The sequence below is a fragment of the Monopterus albus genome, unplaced genomic scaffold, assembly GCF_001952655.1.
Source record: "Monopterus albus unplaced genomic scaffold, M_albus_1.0 scaffold18.1, whole genome shotgun sequence".
In the NCBI taxonomy this organism is placed as follows: Eukaryota; Metazoa; Chordata; class Actinopteri; order Synbranchiformes; family Synbranchidae; genus Monopterus; species Monopterus albus.
Genome location: NW_018127898.1, coordinates 7,552,808 through 7,574,239, shown reverse-complemented (window position 1 = coordinate 7,574,239; position 21,432 = coordinate 7,552,808). Strand labels below are relative to the sequence as shown.

The 21,432-nt window shown below is 39.9% G+C and overlaps 2 protein-coding genes across 2 annotated transcripts; both read right to left on the bottom strand.

Moving 5' to 3' along the window:
- Positions 1–4,043: 4,043 nt before the first annotated feature.
- On the bottom strand, positions 4,044–13,377 carry tfe3b (transcription factor binding to IGHM enhancer 3b). Its single transcript, XM_020592889.1, is given in 10 exon segments — positions 4,044–6,133; positions 6,136–6,229; positions 6,922–7,069; positions 7,237–7,312; positions 7,611–7,667; positions 7,767–7,878; positions 9,140–9,235; positions 9,736–9,960; positions 10,056–10,280; positions 13,111–13,377. Coding segments are annotated over 10 exon segments (1,401 nt in total). The 5' UTR covers positions 13,141–13,377; the 3' UTR covers positions 4,044–5,795.
- A 303-nt stretch (positions 13,378–13,680) lies between these two features.
- Positions 13,681–20,930, bottom strand: gnl3l (G protein nucleolar 3 like). The gene is made up of 15 exons (XM_020592888.1): positions 20,826–20,930; positions 20,696–20,739; positions 17,062–17,172; positions 16,854–16,970; positions 16,683–16,766; positions 16,224–16,359; positions 15,991–16,094; positions 15,723–15,867; positions 15,541–15,628; positions 15,289–15,466; positions 15,065–15,207; positions 14,857–14,993; positions 14,337–14,503; positions 14,034–14,208; positions 13,681–13,782 (listed from the first exon to the last, which is right to left on the bottom strand). The coding sequence occupies exons 1-15, from the start codon at positions 20,836–20,838 to the stop codon at positions 13,715–13,717; spliced, it is 1,710 nt and encodes a 569-aa protein (XP_020448544.1). The 5' UTR covers positions 20,839–20,930; the 3' UTR covers positions 13,681–13,714.
- Between the last annotated feature and the right edge of the window lie 502 nt (positions 20,931–21,432).

The window sequence follows — 21,432 nt, the reverse complement described above, 5'->3', positions numbered from 1 at the left end:
AAAACATTCATACCAATAAGGCTTGCTTGAATTGAATTGAACTGAGATTAGAGAGACAGATAGACATAGAGAGAGAGAGAGAGAGAGAGAGAGGGGGGGAGAGACAAAGAGAGAAGCTGCAAAAAAGCCTGCATGATGCATTCACACTTCCACTGCTGAGTGTTGACAACTAGAGGATGCAGCTGTGATTGAAGGGGCATGCTGGATGACTTACTTCTAAAATATGCTGTGAAAAGTAAGTACAATATGTTTCTGTCAAAATGTTTCTTACATGCGTGCAGAGAGCGATAAGATGATTAAACACAGCAGAGATTGTGAATGCAGGCATGGATCACAATCAGAATTTCATGTTTGTGGACACTGATTCTATTCATCAAATTAACTAGATCAAAAGTTATTGAATGTAGTTTTGATTTGACTCATTCAAAATGAATAATATTATATTATACACTACTTACATTTCTTGAAATCTTTTTCAAGCATATCAGATAGTTAAAACAATTAAAAATAAAGTGACTTCACACTTAAATTACTTTAATTATTAATGATAGCAAAATCAAGCTCTCACATTCTCATATAACTCTCAGGATATTCATGTGCTACCTTTCATCTACATTACGACTGTTTCCAAAATGGAGATTAATAATAGATTAACTGCTCTGCCATTTCCAAGATGTCCACTCATCACTAACAGCTAAGAAACCTCAGCAACAGATTGGGCTCTGGTATACTAAATGATGAAGTTTTTCATTTTTCTAAAAAGAAACATAATACATTTAGAGCAATCCCAATTACCTTGTCCATATTTAGTCTTTCAAATTTGTTTGTCCTGATGCAGATGACATACTGATGTGGATGCCAGGATGGGTGCCAAACTGAATTCTGCAGATATGAATGAAAAGATGGATGATGGGAGTGATGACAAATTAGTCTTCCTTGACTTTAAAACCACTTATTTAAAAGCACCCATTAGTGCTGACAGTGTTATGGCAGGTATGTTCACAGCAGTGTTTAGGAAATTGTAACTGTGTGGTATTATAAAAACAGTATGATTTCTATACCTTAGGCTTATCTGTTTCTGGTCATACAGGATATTTGACTGAAGGCCCAAGTTTTTCAGAGCAGATTTCCACTGAAGACACTGAATTATCTTCAACGGACGTCTCTGTGAAAGCGAATGAAACAACAGGTACCTTTTCCTCTATACTCAATACAACAGTAATGGAAGAAGTATTCAATTTGTATTTTACTCCATTGCAAGTAGAAGCCCTGCATTCAAAATCTTAAGTAAAAGAACATTAGTGTTAGCAGCAAAATGTACTTAGTGTCAAAAGTAAAAGTATTACTTTGCAGAATGACCACAGTTAGTGTGCTAGTTTGTTACAGGTTTATTATTGAGGAGCATTTACTGTAAATGCAGTATTTTATTAAAGATAATTTAACTACTTTGTATATTGTTAGGTTAATTAATCCATAACAGTGCATTATATAATGCAAAACTGATCAGAGTTTGTATGTAAAACCTTGGTCTTAAGAGTAATTGGTAACTAAAGCTGTCATGCAGAGTAAAACAAATAGTATTTCCCTGTAGCTGAGAAGAAGTGTAAAAGCATGAAACTGGAATACTCAGTGAAATCACATGTAGGTAAAACTGTGTTTAGGCACACCACTTGAGAAATTACTTTCCACCACTGTATATTGGCTATTTCCAGGCAATGCAGGTTTCATGATTTCTTCATTTTTATCAACTATTTTGTATTCTTGGGTATTTTTGTTTTTTGTGTTTTGTATTGTTATGTATTCTTATATTTAGACTAGGTGTTTGTTATTTTGGTTTTAAACTCTTTTCTTGAATCCAGGAGAGCCCTGCACAAGAATTCCTATACAGTGAGGAACAGAAGTATTTGAACACCCTGCGATTTTGCAAGTTCTCCCACTTAGAAATCATGGAGGGGTCTGAAATTCAGGTTGTAGGTGCATTCCCACTCTGAGAGACAGAATTAAAAAAAAATTTCAGGAAATCACATTGTATGATTTTTAAAGAATTTATTTGTCTTGCCCTGCTGAACTACCATGGGCAAGACCAAAGAGCTGTTAAAAGACACCAGAGACAAAATTGTGGACCTCCACAAGGCTGGAAAGGGCTACGGGGCAATTGCCAAGCAGCTTGGTGAAAATAGATCAACTGTTGGAGCAATTGTTAGAAAATGGAAGAGGCTAAAGACGACTGTCAGTCTCCCTTGGACTGGGGCGCCATGCAAGATCTCACCTCGTGGGGTATCACTGATGATAAGAAAGGTGAGGAATCAGCCCAGAACTACAAGGGAGGAGCTGGTCAATGACATGAAGAGAGCTGGGACCACAGTTTCAAAGGTCACTGTCGGTAGAACACTACGCCGTCATGGTTTCAAATCATGCATTGCACGGAAGGTTCCCCTGCTCAAGTCATCACATGTCCAGGCCCGTCTGAAGTTTGCCAAAGACCATTTGGATGATCCAGAGGAGGCATGGGAGAAAGTCATGTGGCCAGATGAAACCAAAGTAGACCTTTTTGGTCTAAACTTCACTCGTCGTGTTTGGAGGAAAAAGAAGGATGAGTTGCATTCCAAGAACACCATCCCTACTGTGAAGCATGGGGGTGGTAACATCATGCTTTGGGGGTGCTTTTCTGTGAAGGGGACAGGACGTCTGCACTGTATTAAGGAGAGGATGAGTGGGGCCATTTATTGTGAGATTTTGAGCAACAACCTCCTTCCCTCAGTCAGAGCATTGAAGATGGGTTGTGGCTGGGTCTTCCAACATAATAACGACCCGAAGCACACAGCCAGGACAACCAAGGAGTGGCTCCTTAAGAAGCATATCAAGGTTCTGGAGTGGCCTAGCCAGTCTCCAGACCTCAATCAAATAAAACATCTTTGGAGGGAGCTTAAACTCCGCATTGCTCAGCGACAGCCCCGAAACCTGACAGATCTAGAGGAGATCTGTGTGGAGGAGTGGGCCAAAATTCCTGTTGCAGTGTGTGCAAACCTGGTCAAGAACTACAGGAAACATTTGACCTCTGTAATTGCAAACAAAGGTTTCTGTACCAAATATTAACACTGATTTTCTCAGGTGTTCAAATACTTATGTTCAGCAGTGCAAGACAAGTAAATTCTTTAAAAATTATACAATGTGATTTCCTGAAATTTCTTTTTAATTCTGTCTCTCAGAGTGGGAATGCACCTACAACGTGAATTTCAGACCCCTCCATGATTTCTAAGTGGGAGAACTTGCAAAATCGCAGGGTGTTCAAATACTTCTGTTCCTCACTGTATGCCTAGACTTTTCTTTTTATGCATAAATGGCAAATAAAAGTCTTGAATCTTTAATTTTTTATGTGCAGAAATCCCTGTTCAGTCCAGCTTTCATTATAAGCCAGATGGTGGAGTGACCAGGGCCGTATCCATCTGTAGCTCAAGCTCTGTGGAGAAAGAGCAGCCAAAGCCTCTATGTGCCCTGTTGCCATCCTCCATGGAGGTTTGCACAGTCTATGAATCGAATCAGTCGCTCACGCCAATCAGCAGAGGTCAAGAAAGCCTCAAATCCACTACTGTCCACACTGAGCCAGACAAGGGTAAGCACACTCATCTGACATGTACTGCTACTTCTTCTTTCTTAAAACACTTCTTCGTGTAATTGTCTCATCGTGCCACATTTCTTCCCTTTGGGAGACCTTTGTGCTGCAATCCTTTTGGCTTGCCTCTTCTGCCACCCACTGGACTGTCTGTTGGCCACAACGAGAGGATGTAATGAGTGCATCTGGTCACTGTGCTCATCACTGTGCGGTTGTGAGCTGAACATCTTGCAGTCTCTCCTGGACATCACACACCACTGTGACTTCTGCGGGTGTCTGGGTGTTCGCTGCTTCGCGTGTGACTGTTCCATTTGCAACATCTGCATTCAGACTACAGAATGTCTGGACCTTGCTATGGAAATCTCTCAAATGCTTTTCCACTAATGCTGGCTGCCAGCAAATACACACATCCAGACACAAGCCAATAAGAATCATTTATTTATTAAAACCTTCTGAAAGCCAGCTTGTAAGGACAGGGCACAAATATTACATGTATGATTAACAGTCAATGTTAGTACAGAAATATATATGTCAAGGTAAGACATGGGTTATTATATAAATATTGTGGGGTGTGACTAAGTAACAGAAGAAAAAGCTGATCATAGGTTATTTAATCTTAGGGGACTGGGAACAATACAATTATCAGCACTGAGTTATTGAGTGGAGATGCTTTTAGCTCAAAAACAAAGTCAGTTAAAGGCCAAGAATGACCAGAAGAGGACACCTTAAAAATCACTGTAACCACCAATCAGTGTCACTCAATACTAGAATGCAAAGTAGAGATGCTCTTGTTCCAATATTCCCACAGCTCAATGAATAGTTCAAAATTTAAATGTATCAATAACTTGGAGGTTGTGCTGAAAAAAAGATACAGTACATCAGTGTTAAAAACAACACATATGCAAGTGCTTTATGAAACACATTCATTAACTGTACATAAAGTGGAGTTAAGCATCTGACAAATTAAATGCCTTTCTGAAGTTTGTGGCTATGCTGTAGAATAATAATTGCAACTATCACACAACAAACAGCTATACCTTACCATTACAGAGGTGAAACTAGTGGTTGCCTGAAAAGGTCGAAGCCTTCAAATTTCATACTACAATAATGCATTATTAGATACATCTTTTTTCATCATAAAAAAGCCACAATCTTGGTAGAAGATGCTAACCAATTAAAGCACTATGTCTGAATAACCCTGGTGATCACAATCTCTGACAACATAGGTATTAAAGTCAGGAAAAACTACTTACCAAACTATTATTCAGGTATCAAAAAATATGTAATGAACTACAGTACTATTATAAAAGGATAAATGTCTTGCTTTTCCAATGAGTAAGTGTATATATCCAAAAATAAAATGCTGATTTGCAATCTGTATCTACTCTGGAAGAAGTCCTGCTTTGGCTAACTAGCTACAGCAGCAAGTGATTTTCCACTGCTCAAGGTTTACAGATACATGCAACCCTAGGCATTAGCTGTCCACCATGTGTAATAGTAATAAAAACAGACAAAACTCTCAAAAAATGCATAGACTGCCATAAAATAAGGTGCAATAAAATTGCTCAAAATAAAATATTCTTATATACAATATGCAGTAAATATTTCACAATGTGCCAATTCACTTTACAAAGAAATGTTCTGTTGCTGGTGAAACAACTCAACATAGATGAGCAAGTGACCCTGATTCCAGTCAGTTGGGGGGAGGGGGGTATACTGTATTTTGGCATCTCTTAATAAGTTTGTAATGCCATTTCTGTTGTGAAAAAGAAACCTCACAGCTTTCTTCACTATAAATGAGTACATACTAAATTCAAGCAAGCCTTATATATCCCTCTTAAATCACTAAAGAAAAGCTTAAAACCTTTCAAAAACTTATTTCTTAATGCTAAATTCATGCCCCTATTTTACATTATTCCATTATTAATAAGATTGCATTTATAAACCCATACATATTCATCTGACCAGCTCCAACAGAAACAATAATTATGGATGGTAAACCAAATCAGGAACTTACTGTCTCCCGATGCAACATTTATGTTAGTTTCCATCTGAATGGTAGCTAGTTTTGCTGTTCTAAGTTCAACTGTACAGTTCTATGGACTTGTGTTATTTAAGGAAAGACTGCCTTTACTGACATTCTCGTCCATAAAGACAGTCTCTGATCACCACACAGAGCTCATCACAAGTCCTCGTCCATTTCAAGGCTGCTCCTACGACTGCTAGTTTTAGAGGCACCTGGTGACAAAGGAGAAAAGAGTGGCTCGGCCACCCTCTCTGGAGACAGGGTGCACCCCTCGTCCATAAGAATGTCTCCCAAGCCCACGTCAGGGTAGAGTGCTGAGGCCGAGGTGTCATCTAATTCGACGAAGCTTAGGGTGCCCAGGTCTAGGGGGCTGCTGATGGTGACTCCCGCAGGAGAGTCTGAGGAGGGTGGGGACAGGAAGGAGGCTGGTAGAGGCTGTCCAATGGCTCCAACACTGTGCAAGTTGTGGGTGGGGGCTCCTCCTACACTGGGAATGGGACCGGCTGCTGCTGAAGCAGGGAGGGATCAGAGCTCAGACCAGATGTGATGCTGGTGGAGAGGCCATGGACCCGTGCCTGCATTTCCAATTCCTGGAAAGAACAGCAGCACATTTACATTCAGGTGCTATGTCCTAAAATGACTGAGAATATTATTTTCCAACACCAAGGAGCTGATTATGCATTTTGCCTATGAAAAGTAATTTGAAAAAATACATTTTACCTTCATCACCTAAATTGGATTTATTAAACCTGTACAAAGCAAATCTGAATTCTGATAATCTAAAGATGTAGTAAGAGATAATCCAAGGGTAAATCCCAATTCCTTTATTTGATGGCTCCTTGCTCTTTGATCCTTGCTTGGTCCGGTTTGCTATCTTGAAGGGTGCCCCAAAGCGCTTATTCCTGCTCTAATTAGCAAGGATTGAGAAGTGAGGAGGCTGCCTGGAGGAGCCATAGCTAGGAGATAAGAGGATACATGAGACCATCCTGGACTCTTTCATAAACTAACAGAATCCCTTATCAGAAATCATTTGGTGAGTGGACACTTCAGCTGAAGGAAAGGATGTCTCATGAATGTAAATAGGTTTTTCCTAGATTCCTCTTTCCTCACATCTTATGTGGACTGGGATTTACCCCAAGTCAAAGTTGATAACTAATAAAATATTGCATGTTTCCTGGACTGAAACACTGTCCTCTTTGTGGCTGCTTGATAGCTTTACATAGCTGTTGTATTTCAAGTCTTGCATATGTCACAGTAACACTGCTCATCACCAAATACTGACCTGGATGCGTAACATTAGACTGTGGTTTGCCTGCTCCAGCTTTTTCTGCCGCATCTCGATGTCCTTTGTTCTATGCTGCTCCTTCTGTAACTTCCTGATGTAGTCTACAGAAGCTTTCAGAATGGTGCCTTTATTCCACCGCATCTCCCTGTCATTATCATGTAATCAGTAAATATTGTAGAGGCAGTGAAGAATGGAACCAACATGAGGGGTTACTAAGAGGCTAAATATTGAAATTCAAACACGAAAACTTTACATGTATTAAGTCATTCAGCAGAAGAAAAGGAACATAATGAAAAACCAGACACCACTTACGGGTCACTTGACTTGGGTATCAGAGTACCCAGCTCCTTTATACGGTCATTGATGTTGAATCTCCTCCTCCTCTCAACTGTACACGCACACACATACACACGATGAATGGCCAGACAGGGAACACGGTGACAAATAAGTTTACGTCCAACAACTATTGTTGTCACTAAACAAGCATTATTTGGTATACATGGACATCAAGATCAAATAGGTTGTCCTGGAGTTTAAACAGGCAAATCATGTATTTTGGATGTCATGATTCTGAGTCTGCACTGTGCTGCATGCCATATATGATCCAGCTATATTCCTTATGTTACTGCATTCACATTCAGCACTGCAGGACAAGTGGTCAGTGGTTGAAATAAAGCTCAGCTTACTGAGGTTATGGTTGTCTTTCTTCTGCCTTTCTTTCAATAGTGCTTTGGTATCTGCATCTAAAAGACAAATTCATAGTGTTCAATACTATGAAATAAACTAAAACAAATCTCCTGAACATTAAAAAAAGACATGTTTATAACAGCAAGTTACTGTACCAGTAATTTCCCTTTTAATTTTTGGAAGATCAGCAGGGCAGGAGTTGCTGACAGTGAGAGTAGGTGCTGTCATTCCAGGGCTATGGTATACATCCAACAGAGTTCCTGGGAGCTACAGGAAAATATTTCATGTTTAAAGAGATCTCAGAAATTATCACTGATTGCCTAAACCCTGATGCAAATATGTAAAAAGTCGGTCTTCACCATTTCTGCTTAAAGGTTCAGAGCAACCAGTTTGTTGAGTTCAACATAGAATCAAAGCTGGTTTCTGTGTTACGATGTAGCACATGTTGCACAGTGCAACTGTGCCACACAGACAGGCAAGGCAGCCATTACTCAAGGATCAATACTGGGCCAATCCATGCAGACTGTGTAACAGGTCAGTACAGAGCAAGTCAAATACCGATCCTTTTTTGCTGTTACTTTCCTGATGTGGGCCTTATCCTGGTCTCTCTCCTCCCCTCTGGAGCACCCCTCTCCTCATATATAGCAGCAATGGGAGTGATGAGCTGCTCACAGACATACAGCGTGGAGCAGGAGAGAGACCAGGTTGAATTTTACTTGAGTGGCTCGCTAACCAAACGTGCAAATAAATCTGCCAGCAACTGAGACAGTATGAGCAATGTATCAAACAGCTGCTGATGCCTTCGCCTGTGGTCAATTCACTGAAGTCTGTTAGGGTGATTTTTTACACGCCTCACAAGTCCCTCACCAAAGAATAATTTTCAAGTGAATTTAAGCATCATGTCATTAATATCAATATTAAAGGACTAGGATCCTTCCTAAAAAAGCCTTGAGATATTTCTAACCATTACATTTTAAAAGTTTAATTAACATTTGCTCTTAAGGAATAAAATCTAAAATCCAACTCTACACTGCATTCTTGTATATAAGCTGGACTACATTATCTGGTCCTATTTATAGTAAAAAGAAAATAAAAATCAAAATCAAAAAGCATTTACCTCACTCTTTTTCTTTTCCTCCAACATCATCACCATAATCCCCATTTCACAGTTAAATTTTTGCCAAGCCCTCTCTTATCTGACAAATGAGTTGTTACCCTGGCAGTCTCAAAATGTATGTTTTTATGAACACAATCCACTTTGTCTGGATTCTCCCTGCCCTGGATCCTCCAACAGCTTTACCACGCCCAGGCAGCACTTCAGTGACGAATAGTAACTGAGTGCCAGAAGTGTATATTTACTCCCACAGCTTTAGAATTTCATACATTAAAGAGGAAGACCATTCACAGAAATTGACTGAAATCCGCAGTGTTATCCCGTCATAGCAGAATTAAAGAGGAACCTGTAAACCCAAGAGGAAATTCTATAAAGGAAGTAGTCATAGTAAAATAAATATATTGTTATCCATACCGTGCTAGGCAACTGAAGACCTGAGTCAATCAATGTAATGATGTCGTCATTAAAACTTGATTCAAGACTGATGATGTCGTCGATCACGTCGTCAATCTAGACAAAGCAGATGAGAGAAAGCACCGGTGCTACCGTGTAAGTGGTGCGAAATTAATCAACATATATGTGTATACTGTAGTGTGCTTGGTAGTCTATAACAGTCTGTAAAGAGTGAATGCCACACTAAACATTTCAACCAGTGTAATATAGGTTAAACAATGCATGGGGCCTAGTTTCAAAGGGGGAGATGTGTGCAGAAGACGTGGTGCTACAGTTAAACATTGGGTGCAGTATTTAACATCATATTGTGACAACAGGCCAACAAGGGTACAATGACCAAAGGCATGCATCATCACAGTGGGACCTTCAGGCATGTCATCACAGGACAAACAAAAAGTAATTAGGTAAGAAGTGAGCAGAAGGCTAGATATTTAACTTCTCCAAAAAGAAGTGTAATTTTGCAGGAAGGCAACCTTTTACAAGGGTGTGTGATCTACTTTACCAGAAAACCAACCCCACACAAGAGGTTAAACCACTAGTATCAAAGCATCCCATACCTCCTCCTTGTTGGAGCCGATGTTAAGCATAGCCATAGGACTGTTAGGGGCACTGCTGGCAGAGGGGGCGACTTCAGGGGCAGAACTGGACTGTGGCACCGGGGACACACCCATAGTCTGACTAACCGCCTTGTTGCCCAAAGTGGTGGAGAGGTACTGCTTCACCTGTTGCCTCTGTGCCTGCTGGATGTGGTACTTGGTAGGGTTCTCCAAGTGGGTCTGCACCTAATCATTTAAAGTTGTTAATGGCCTGTGTTCTAACATACACCCTCTGAATAAAAAATACACATGGCGAACGTGCAAAGAGAGATCTCTCTTACTTTCAGCACCTCCACAGGCACCTGTGCTGGAGGTGGGCGGGCAGCATTTGGGGGCAGTGTGACAGAGATGGCTGGAGTGGAATCAGAGCCCCGGAGCTGAGAGGCAGAGGCCTGCTGCTGGGCCTCACGCCTCTCCTGCTCCTGGGCTTGTTCCCGCATCAGCTGCTGCCGCTGCAATGTTCGTAACGGCATGGCTGAGGAGCAAGATCCAGATCTAAGATGGAGCTGGAAAACAAAAACAGAACAAAGAAGCATTAGAGACAGGTAATTCCATCAATATTTTACAGTGTATCTAGACTCTAGTCTATCCTTAATAGCATCCATTATAAGATTCTAGTGTGACTTACGTGTTGGAAACCTATCCAGATGGTACTTCCACAACTGGGTTCTATAACAGCTTTCCAAAGGAAATGCTGGACTTGATTTAAAATAATTTAAGAAAATAAGTTCTATAGCCATCAAAAGCTTAGGATGCACAGTCTTGGCAAAAAATATTGGCACTGCTGCATTTCTGTCAGATAACGCACCACTTCACCCAGAAAAAAAAAAAAAATCTATATCTGATGATTTTGAAAAGGTGTCAATAATTCTGTCCTGTCCATTTTTGGAGTTCTGTGTGGAATGGATCAGCTTTGGCTTTTTCCTCGGCTTTTTGTGTTATTCCAATGAAAACAAAAGAAATAAACAAGAGGATATGAAAGAATTTGTGATTGCAACAATTTTCTGGGAGTGAAATTATCTGACAGACATGCAGGGGTGCAAATTTGAAATGTGCAAATTGTTATGAATTTTGAGGTCCAAATATGACATTTAACCTCTAGAGTCCCTGCGTCCTCATATGAGGACCGCACAGCTTGGGTTTCCAAAGCTCAGGACTCTAGAGGTTAAAAGAGCTGTCTGGCTATAAATTGAGAGATTTAGTCATTTCCATTCATCATCATCCTTTATTAGCAGACTCAAGGTCCATACAAAAAAAGAAATAAAAGAAAAAAAAAAGGATATAAAAGAAAAAAAAAATTATAAAAGACATTTATACCAATGTTTCCACAGAGAGGATTGGTAACGTACTACACTAAAACCAGGATTAGCCAGCATCATTATAAGACTGTTCTCAGAGTTATTCACACGACAGATAAATCTGTACATCAGGTTTCTCATTAATGCCTGAAAGGTACTAACATGGACCTGTGAACACAACAGACTGGCGCTGGTGGACCTAGGCTTCTTAAGCAGAATCCTCAAGGCATCATTATAAGCAACTTTAAGTTTCTGTAAAGTAGCTACCTTATATTTACACCACAATGGGGCAGTATACAACGGTGTACAGTATGTTCTGAACAGATGAACTTTAACATTAGCAGAACACATGTGAAATTTCCTAACCAACATATTAGCTTGAGCATACAAAATGCGACACTGCCGATATATATCCTCATCATCAGAAAGCTGATCTGTAATGAAATGTCCTAAATATTTAGTTTTTCTACAGACACTCAACCTTTGTCCAGACAAACAAAAGTCTGGGAAACAAAGTTCTTTGTCCCCTTTAGTCCGACAGATCAGTACAACACTCTTTTCTGCATTATATTTCACATCATACTTCAATCCATAGTCCGAGCACACATTCAGCAGTTGCTGAAAACCAGCACTGCTGGGCGACAGTATGGCCAAATCATCAGCATACATAAAATGATTTACAACATTGTATGCCTACATGCAAATAACGACAAGTAAAGACAATGACACCGTTTGACTTCGAGGGAGAATATGGGCTGATGTAAACAACACCAAGCTTGATGTTTTGTGCTGGAGTATGAACATGTGTGCCTTGTATTGGCTGAGACACAATACCAGCCTAACTTTTCCCCTACAAAGCTTGCTGTTTCATCATCTGGTCCACCAAGAGTTTGGGTCGCAATTCCTGTTTTTGCTCAGACATCATTCCGTCTGTAATTTGACAACGTTGTGTCACATCTTAAAAATCAGACCCCATCAATTTTAGATATTTTGTTTTCAGTAGCGCAGAATTAGCAAAGCTTTTCGTTTCAGACACATTTTAGTGTTATCTAGCCCCCTTACATGATACCAATAAAACTGGTAACAGTTAAAAGCTGTCTTGCTTCTGGATGTGTATTCGACAATTTTAAGATACCTTGTGTTAAACTACTGCTGTAAATTCCATAGACTTCATGAACCAAACTGCCAGTAAATAAAAACCGTCAAAGCAGGAGAACTACTAAAAGTACTCAAAAACAATAAGTGAGATCCGATTTGGCCTCTTTCATTCGAGGCTTTTTAAATTCAACCACTTTTTAAATGTCCAGCTATTTGGGAACACTCGTGTTCTGATACACCCGGTAGTGTTAGGCCTTTGTGCACTACCTATAATCGTCCTCTTCATTCATAATAGTGTGCAGACTTAAATTAGCACTTTTAACGCTTCTTATTATTAGCCGTGACTTCTCTGTGACGTTTACTGGATTAATGAACCATGTACTAACGTAAGTATTCCAGAAATAATTTCACACTTTAAAACGCGCCGTGTAACGTTATAGGACAATACAGTTGGCTGTCAATGTCGCTTTTTCCTGAATGAGTGTCACTGTGTCCACGAAAGACTAGCGACTTCCTTCGTTACGTTGATTTTGGTGGTTTACCGTTTAAACAGCAGGACATACCAGCTGGTTAGCTATCTTTTAGCCATTTCCAGACTATTTTTGGCTAGCTCTAATCTAGCGTCAAAGTTCACCTGACAGCTATGGTTCGCTAACGGGCCCACATCAACGTAACGTTACTGAGCATTGACACATAAGTAAAGCTAACATTTACACTCCAGACGATTAACAGTGGCTTTGTTGTGACTCGCCAGTAGCCTAAGGGAGGGGGTTTAGCTATTTCTGTGGAAGGTAGTGGTGTTTCAAGTGTACATAACTCCACAGCCACGACAAAATAAAAATAGGAAGTTGTATCTTAGCTGACTAGCTACTTAACGGTGGTTCCCCAACAAGCCAAAGCCAAATTGAACAATTTATTCAGGTTAAAGATACATACATACTGTGGTAATAGATATACTTGACGTTGTCATAAATCCCCAGTGTCCTCCGTTTCCTTGGCCATTTCTTTAAGTTGGTGAATACAAGATCCTGTTTAGCCGCTAGCCACGACTGTCTGAACAGCGCTGTTTACTTCAGGCCGACGGACTGATGTCATCACACGTATATTACCCGGAACTTGTTGACAGCTCCAAGATTACCGTGTTCACAGCGGCCTTCATTGTGCATGTTTACCTGCGGCACTGTAGCATATCACGGCAAATCCCACTGCAACTGGGGTGAATGCAATATCACCCAAGTTTATATTTGATGTCTAGTTAAAGTGCAATTTACTTAGGACACCTAGATGAAGATTCAAGGGCCTTGTAAGTGGAAAACTATGTACACCCCCCCCCCTCCCCCAACAAATCTGCAAATTAAAATAAAAGCAAAATGTAAGGAACATTGGCTGTTCAATATAATCTGCATCTGTTAATTGCTTTATAAGCAAAGGAATCAGGGCTATCCCAGAGGGTACAGCTCTGTAGGTGCTTACATGAAATACCAATAAAGACAAAACACCTACAGTATAATTTTTTTAAAGCTTTTATTTCAACCTTATTTTAATTAGCCATCTGAAAATGAGAAGTCCATTGCAGATGTCAAGGTGTCTGAGAGTTTGGTGGCAATTTTGTCTGCAGAGAAGAAAAAAAAAAGGATCACATTTATTTATGTGACTAGATACTGTGTAACACACTTTCATACACCAATAGAGGGCTCTGCCACTTAGCAACACTGATTATCCTCGCTATGAACTAGTGAAGCCACAAGTCTTGGGTGGTCTCTGACATTATTTTATTATTATAATGAATAAAGAAATCACAGCCTGAACACACTGACAAAGTTATGTACAGCATTACAGAGTGTGACCAATATTTATACAAACCAGCTCTTTTGAGTTGCTTTTTCCTCTTCTTGTTGGCAGCCAGGAGAGCCTGGCCCTGCTGTAGAGGATCTACACTGTAGATGTCCTTCAAATCTGGAGCCCTGGATGCAGCATTATTTGCAGGTAAGTCTGTCTTGGATTGCTGAGATTTTATCTCCACTGTCATTGGGCCAAACTGTTTGAAGCAGGGAAGATATCAGAAATGAAAACAGAGCTGGATGAACTGCATTTTACAGGAGTTAAAGGCACAGCATACTGCGAATCAGTAAACACTGATGCTCTAAGGACAGTGCTATTTCTCACCTCTGGGTCCTGGTCATCCTCCATAGATTCAGTTTCATGTTTGCATTCTGGCTCTTCCACTGATGTTCTTTCCATTTCCAGGTCAGAGGGTGGTTCTCCCTGACCACCCGGTGTCATTCCAGTAGTTTCCATGCAGAATCCCTTTTGGATGTCTGGACAAGACGACTCTAAGACACAGCAGAAATCATATCCCATACTGGAGCAACCACTGTTTCTTTGGGATGTTCAACACGATCCCTGAAGGGATCAAAGTACTGCTAGGAACCCTTAAATGTAGAGGCATCTTAACATTGTAGATTTCAGATTTACTGTGAGACCTCGAGATACCAGACAAACACTTCACTAGAACTACTTTCCAACAACAAAATTACATTCCTAATGAAAACTGCTGAAGGTGATGGCTGTGGATCATCTTGAGTAACTGGGACATTGTATCTGTGTACAACTGGAGGTAGGAGATATTTTTTTTAATCATTGTCTTTTTTGTGCGTGATTTGGATGAACTGACCCTTTCCCTTACCTGCAAGAACCTCCTGATTTCCTTTTTCCAGCTCATCCCAGTCAAAAGCTTTACCCATCTCTGTAACAATCTCAGCACTGATGTGTGTGGGAAGAGTGTGTGTCTCTGGAGGGTGCGTGAAGTAGCTGATCCTTCCCCTAAATAACATAACATGTTGAAATTAAAACATACTCCTAAGAGCAATGGTAAAATGCTAAATTTTACGCACCCTGTCCAGTCCATTAATACACTCTTTGCTGCTTTATCAGTGTCAGGGAGTCCCCCCTTCCTTAGTTTGCCTTGCCGTCGGGCAAGCAATGCCAAGAACTCCAAAGCTGTGTGAAAATCCGCAACGCCGTAGTGCTCCATGATCTGTAATCCAACAGAACTGCTGTAATGGTGGTGTGCAAATGGCACAATGTAAAAATCAGCTGGTAAGATAACATGACATACCTGTGCCTTGTTGCAGCGTCGAAGGATGGCTTCAACAGGTGGAAGGGGATCTACAAGCTGTTCAATTTTGACACAGTTACGAAGAATCATTGCTGCATCAGTTGTCGAAGTTGCCATGACGATTCCAGGGCAGTCCAAAAGCTTTATGTGCTTGTCCAAATGCACTTCTTGAAGGCACCTAAAATCAGACAGACCCATGAGAAAAGCAGAAAGAAACAGGAAGCAGGTCTTCACGGTAGTACAGGAACTTACTTGGTCACACCAGGAGTGGCTCCAATGTTACATGCTCGTGCCCGTTTCAGACTGTTGATCAAACTACTCTTTCCCACATTAGGGAAACCTACAAAACAGGACAGGTAAAAAAGTATTTCACTATGGGCAATCTCACATTATCAACAAGCAAAACCTGGTGCTTTACTGGATTTGGTGCTTACCCACAACACCTACAGTGATGGCCGTCTTTATGTCTAGGTTGCGGCAGTAGTTGCCAAGTAGCTTCATTAAGCAGTCTGCGCCAACACAAGCGCTGCTACTTAGGAGCTCTGTGGTAGCTTGTGTCACTGGAACATTACTGCGTTTCTGTCCAAGTGACACATAAAAGTGCCTTAGTGTTTATGTGAGATAATGTTATTCTATAGCTTTAAGCATGTGAGATGAAATTGAGCATTTTTAGATTATGGAAAAAAAAATATAACCACATACTAGATTCTTGGTTTGCTGCTGTGTGGATGCCTTGAAAGCTACAATAGGAAACTCATTACGAAGATACTTAATCCACTTTTCTACAATTTCCTTTGACACCAGATCTATCATTAAAAAAAAAGAACATTTCCGTCAAGCATCATATAATTAACACAAAATATAAAACACTTCTAACTACTTTGTCCAAAAGATATACAGGACTACAGACAGTTAACATTATTTAGTTGAGTTACCAATTTTATTAAGGACTAAAACTATCTTCTTGTTTGTTCCACTTTGAATAACTGCTTGTTCCACCTGAGGACATCTGCAGCCAAGAGGGTCGCGTGCATCCAAAACCTCCAAAATCACATCTGAGGCCTCCACTACCTTTAAAAACAACAACCACACGTTAAAAAGTACTCTGTCCAGTTCCACTACAGTTGACCCTCCTTCATTCGACCAGGAAAGGTGGCTCTTTGCTGGCTTTTTTTTAGCCCAGTGTAAATAGGCAAAGGTGCACTATAGAAGGGCCAGCTTGACACCAGTATAGCGGAATCTCTGTAAAAGAGGCTTGTGCCTTTCAACTGTTTTTAAAGGCTTAAAAGAGAAAATTGTTTAAATAAAGACTGATAATTTATATATATGCCTCTAAAATGTGAATATTTATCAGACCTGGGTCAGTTTGTGACATGTATGGAGCAGTTATGTACCTTTTTGAATTCTCTGTAATATGCCTTTCTTGAATTCTCGTTTTCAAAATTAACATGCTTCTCCAAGCTTTGCATCTCTGTCTCCTATGAACACAAAGCAGAAAACAGAGATCACAATGATATGTGCATAGCATGAGTGATTCTAACTAGAGTCAATAAGCCAACATTTACCCTCTGCTCATAATCTCTCTGGCGCTGTAGGATATCATTCTGAAAGCTCTGCAAATTCCTTCTCTTCATCAGCTCTCGTTCTCTAGAGATTCTCTGCTTTTCTTGGAGGTCTTTTAGCTAAACAGGAAAGATAGGCAGACTGTTTAACCTCAAAAAAATATCAACATAACCTCAACTCTGATACACCCTCTGATGTTTACAGACTTACCCTTTGCTTCCTGGTTTCCTCTGGTGTTCTGTGGTCTTTGACATGCTGCACAGGTGACTGCTCTGTAGTCTTTGTCCGCCCTGAAGAACCACCCTTTCGTCCATCTTTAGCCTGGAAACAAACATCTCAAATATGTGGTAAAATGCATCCTGGTTCAACCTACAAATCTAAACATATTTAATATCACATATCTGAGGCTTTGTAAATTAAATAGGAAGCTGAGCAAACAACATAACCTACAGTATATACAGCAACTCTTAATAATTTAATCAGGAAAATGAGCATATAGTAGTGTCACAGATCTGTACCAGACAGCGTTTTTAACCACAAGGTCAAATGTGACTCTTCATAGGAATTTTTCCACAGGTTTCTCAGCTAGCTGACAGTTGAGGCCAGACGTTTACATACAGTTTGGCTAAATGCAGTTTTTCACAATTCCAAAAATTTCATGTTAATATATTTTCCCTGTTACTTCAGTGAGACCAACTACTTTATTTTGATGCAAAATTTCTAAATAGTAAACAGAATTATTAATATCAGCTTTTAAAAATGTTCTATCACATTCTCATGGTCAAAATTAACATTCACCATGTTAGTATTTGGTGGCATGGCCTTTAAATTGTCTAACTTGAATCAAATGCTTGCGGTAGCTTCACAGGAATTCTGGCCCATACATCCTGGTAGACCTCATGCAGCTGAGATAGCTCTGCGGGCCCCCTTGAACAAACCCACTTTTTCAGTGAAACCCGCAAATTTTCTTTTGTGATGGCCACGATCAGACGTTTACTTTGTTGGTCTTAGGTCATTTTATCATCATTTTGGAGGTGTACTTTGGATCACTGTCCCAGTAAAAGATCCAGATCCAAGCTTTAGCTTCCCAGCTGTCGTCTTCAGATGAAGTTTCAAAATATTCACAAAAGCAAATCTGAAGCTTCTAAAGTTATGGCATCAATTTCCCAAAGGCCACAGGCTGTTTCAAGAAACAGTGAACTTGGCGTATATAAACTTTTGACCCACTGGAATTCTGATATTGTGAATTAAAAGTGAAATAAATCTGTCTGTGATCAAATATGGGAAAAATACTTTTTCTGTGGACAAAGTGACTGACCTAACTAACCGGCTTGCCAAAAGACCTATGGTAACATGAATTCTCAGGAGTGGTAATTTGTTTGTTTTAATGTGTTTTGCTTTGAGTGTATGTAAACATCTGACATCCAAGCACTCAGGGAGCATCTAACTGTCAGTATGTCCGACAGTATTTGATCTATAAACACTGCAGTTGTTTACAGAGACATGCTCAGTCACACTGACATGGCTGAATGCTAAATGTACACATGCATGGTGATGACATGAACTGGGACAGTATCCTTTGTAGGTACTTGACAGTCTGGGCAATGTACCAGTCAGTAGCACTGATATCCACATGGAACCTGAAAATACATCTGTGCATTTCTGTTAAAATTGCCTTAAGGGATTTGTGCTGCCCTGACACCATTTCATAATATGCTTCAGTCCTACTAGTCAAATGACTACCATCAGCCAAGTGGAGTCTGTGGTTCCACTTAGTTACAACAGAAAGAGAACGCGTAACTGTCCTTGTGAATGCTGCTTTATCTCTTTTCCATTTGATTTTCAAAACATATACAGCCATGCTAAAAACAAACGACACCCTCCTTCAATTCTGTTTTTATTTATCAGGGCCTAAAACAATTGTGTGGACCTCACCAACTCTTGTAAGAAAAAAAAATAACCTCAAGTAACAAAGAAAAGAAAAAGAAAAAAACAGATGTCAATATGTAGTCAACTGTTTCCCAAAAGTAAACAAACATTCAGAAACCAGGTGGGGAAACAAAAGTACACCCTGTAATTCAGTGACATGTAGAACCACCCTTAGCAACAATAACTTATGAGTATATATTTTCTCTGGGAGTTTATCGTTTTGGAGAAATGTTGGCCCACTCTTCGCTACAGCATTGCTCCAGTTCATTGATGCTTGAGGGCATTCGTTTATGTACAGCTCTTTGAAGAACCTGCCACAGTATCTCAGTGGGTTGAGGTCTGGACTTCAATTCTCCACCCTTGTTTTATTTACAGAAGTAGGTGAGGTCCACACTGTTTTTTTAAGCCCCTGATTAATTACAAACATAGAATTGAAGGAGGGTGTACTTTCATGTTACCATGACTGTATTTGTCTTTTGAGTCTTTTATAAAGAGCCCATGGCATGCTTTTCCTTGTTTTCTGACTTATCTACAATGTTACAACAGTGAATTATCATCTTAGATGTGACCTAAAGTTCAAAACATGAGGTGAACATATGTTCCAGTACTTCTATGCAGAGGAAACTCAGTTTATACTCGTCTTACAAACTCTTACTTGTGATATTTTCTTTCTACCAACAGAATCTCCTTGAATGGGCATAGCAGTGAATAATAAGCTGATCAACACTGGATTCCCCCGGAGTACAGTACCATGATGTTATTGTCTGTGCTACGCTACCTGTTGGAATCAATTTCACTACTTTGGGACTGTATGTGGTCATGTGGGGGAAGACACAGCAACCACCAATTGGATTTACCAACCTCAGAGAAACTTGAAAGGGGGTGACGTTTGCATTACTTGGTGGGATTTAACGGTAAGTTATTAAAAAAAAAAAGTTGCATGTCTGTTAATGCCTTGTTTCTGTAACCTTAAAGAGAACTGTTGTAAGGCTGGAGAAGTCACTGTGTCTGCATTATACCAGTTAAAATATGGGGTTTCTCAATGACCCGATGTGTTTTGAGTGTTACACATCTCTTTTCATCAGTATATATACCATTGTTTACCTATCTATGAAGGAGAAATTCAGATTAATTCACACTGTTGTGGTTCGTCATGCTGTCCACTTTCATATTCTGGCTCAAACATGTTAGGCAGAATCTGAGATATTATCACTGTCAAAAACGTAGCTTATTTGTTAGTTTTGTTTATGTGTTGTCCTGGCTTCCTGACCGGTCTTGTGTCAAAAAGTGTTCCCTGATCGAGATGTGTTTCCTCTGTTCAAAACTCAGTTTCATGTAGCGCCCCCGTCGGTGGTTGTGGTTAGGATAATGTTAGGATACAGGTTAGGGGAAACAGATTCCAAAACAACACCGGCAACAGGAGTTGAGCATATTCATGAACTATCCTCTTGTTCTTAGGAGGATCTCGGGTTTTATTGTTCTTAAATAATGATAGACTATTTGGAGTTATGATGGGTGCAAAGTTGATCTAGAGGTATCCAAGATTAAACATTAAATGGTTGGAAATCAGCATGTCATGGGCTCTTTAACTTGTGGCACTGTTGGTTCACTGGATTGCTATCATTTCTCGCGGTATCGTGGTTTTGATACCCATATGACCTCCTTCTGTCCATATATACATATGGCATATATACATCCAAACGCGACTGACTGGTTATTACTCAACATTACTATAAACAAACAAACGAACACTGATCAACTCGATGAGTAACATAGGTTTGAAAATATACCAATATAAGGCAAGAAATGCTAAGGATAACGTCTTGCTTGTCTTCTGTTTTAACAAGTACAACGTTAAAACTATCAGATCCAAAACATTAGCTGTAGAATTAGCACAGATATTATTAGAATTTACCTTAAATTTTCCGAGGAAGCCGAGGCGTTTGGCTCGTTTTTGTTCTGTAAAATGCAAAAAGCACAGAGTCCACTTAAAGGTACACAAAATTATTTAGTGACAAATTATACCGAACTAATAAAATACATACTAGCTTTAGACATAATTTCGTCCTTTCCGACTTCAAGTCGTGAATATTTCACGTGTGCGTCAAGAAAAGGAGCATGCGCACTCGATTATTCAATCTTCCTCCGGTTTTTGTGTTCTGCTGGCTGGCGACCCAACGAATAAAGTGTATACCGCCACCTACTGCAGCGGAGGAAGTAGAGTCTGATTAAAAAACCCCAGCTGCCCTATAGGCCTTATGGCCCTATCCAGTTTACTAATTCTGTCCCCATAATGTTACCAATAGCATCGGGCTAAATGTATCTGAAAATTAGGCTACTGCCACTATGTTGTTGGTTTAAAAAAAAAAAACTCACACTAGAGTTGGGGAATCACCCAATTCATTATAATTTGTTACCTTGAAACCTTGAATAGCCTACTTGGAATTTTGGGCAATATCCATCCAATTGTTATACAAGTATTTGCCATGATTCATTGCATTTCCTGACAAAAGCCCTTATTTTGGAAAACTTTCATTTTTTAACTGGCCTCTAGCTGTTTGTGGTTCCCCTTTTACTGTTCTCATTTAGGCTACACTCACCTGTCTCCATTAGCATAATCAGTGTCTCTGTATTTAAGTCAATGGCAGCTTT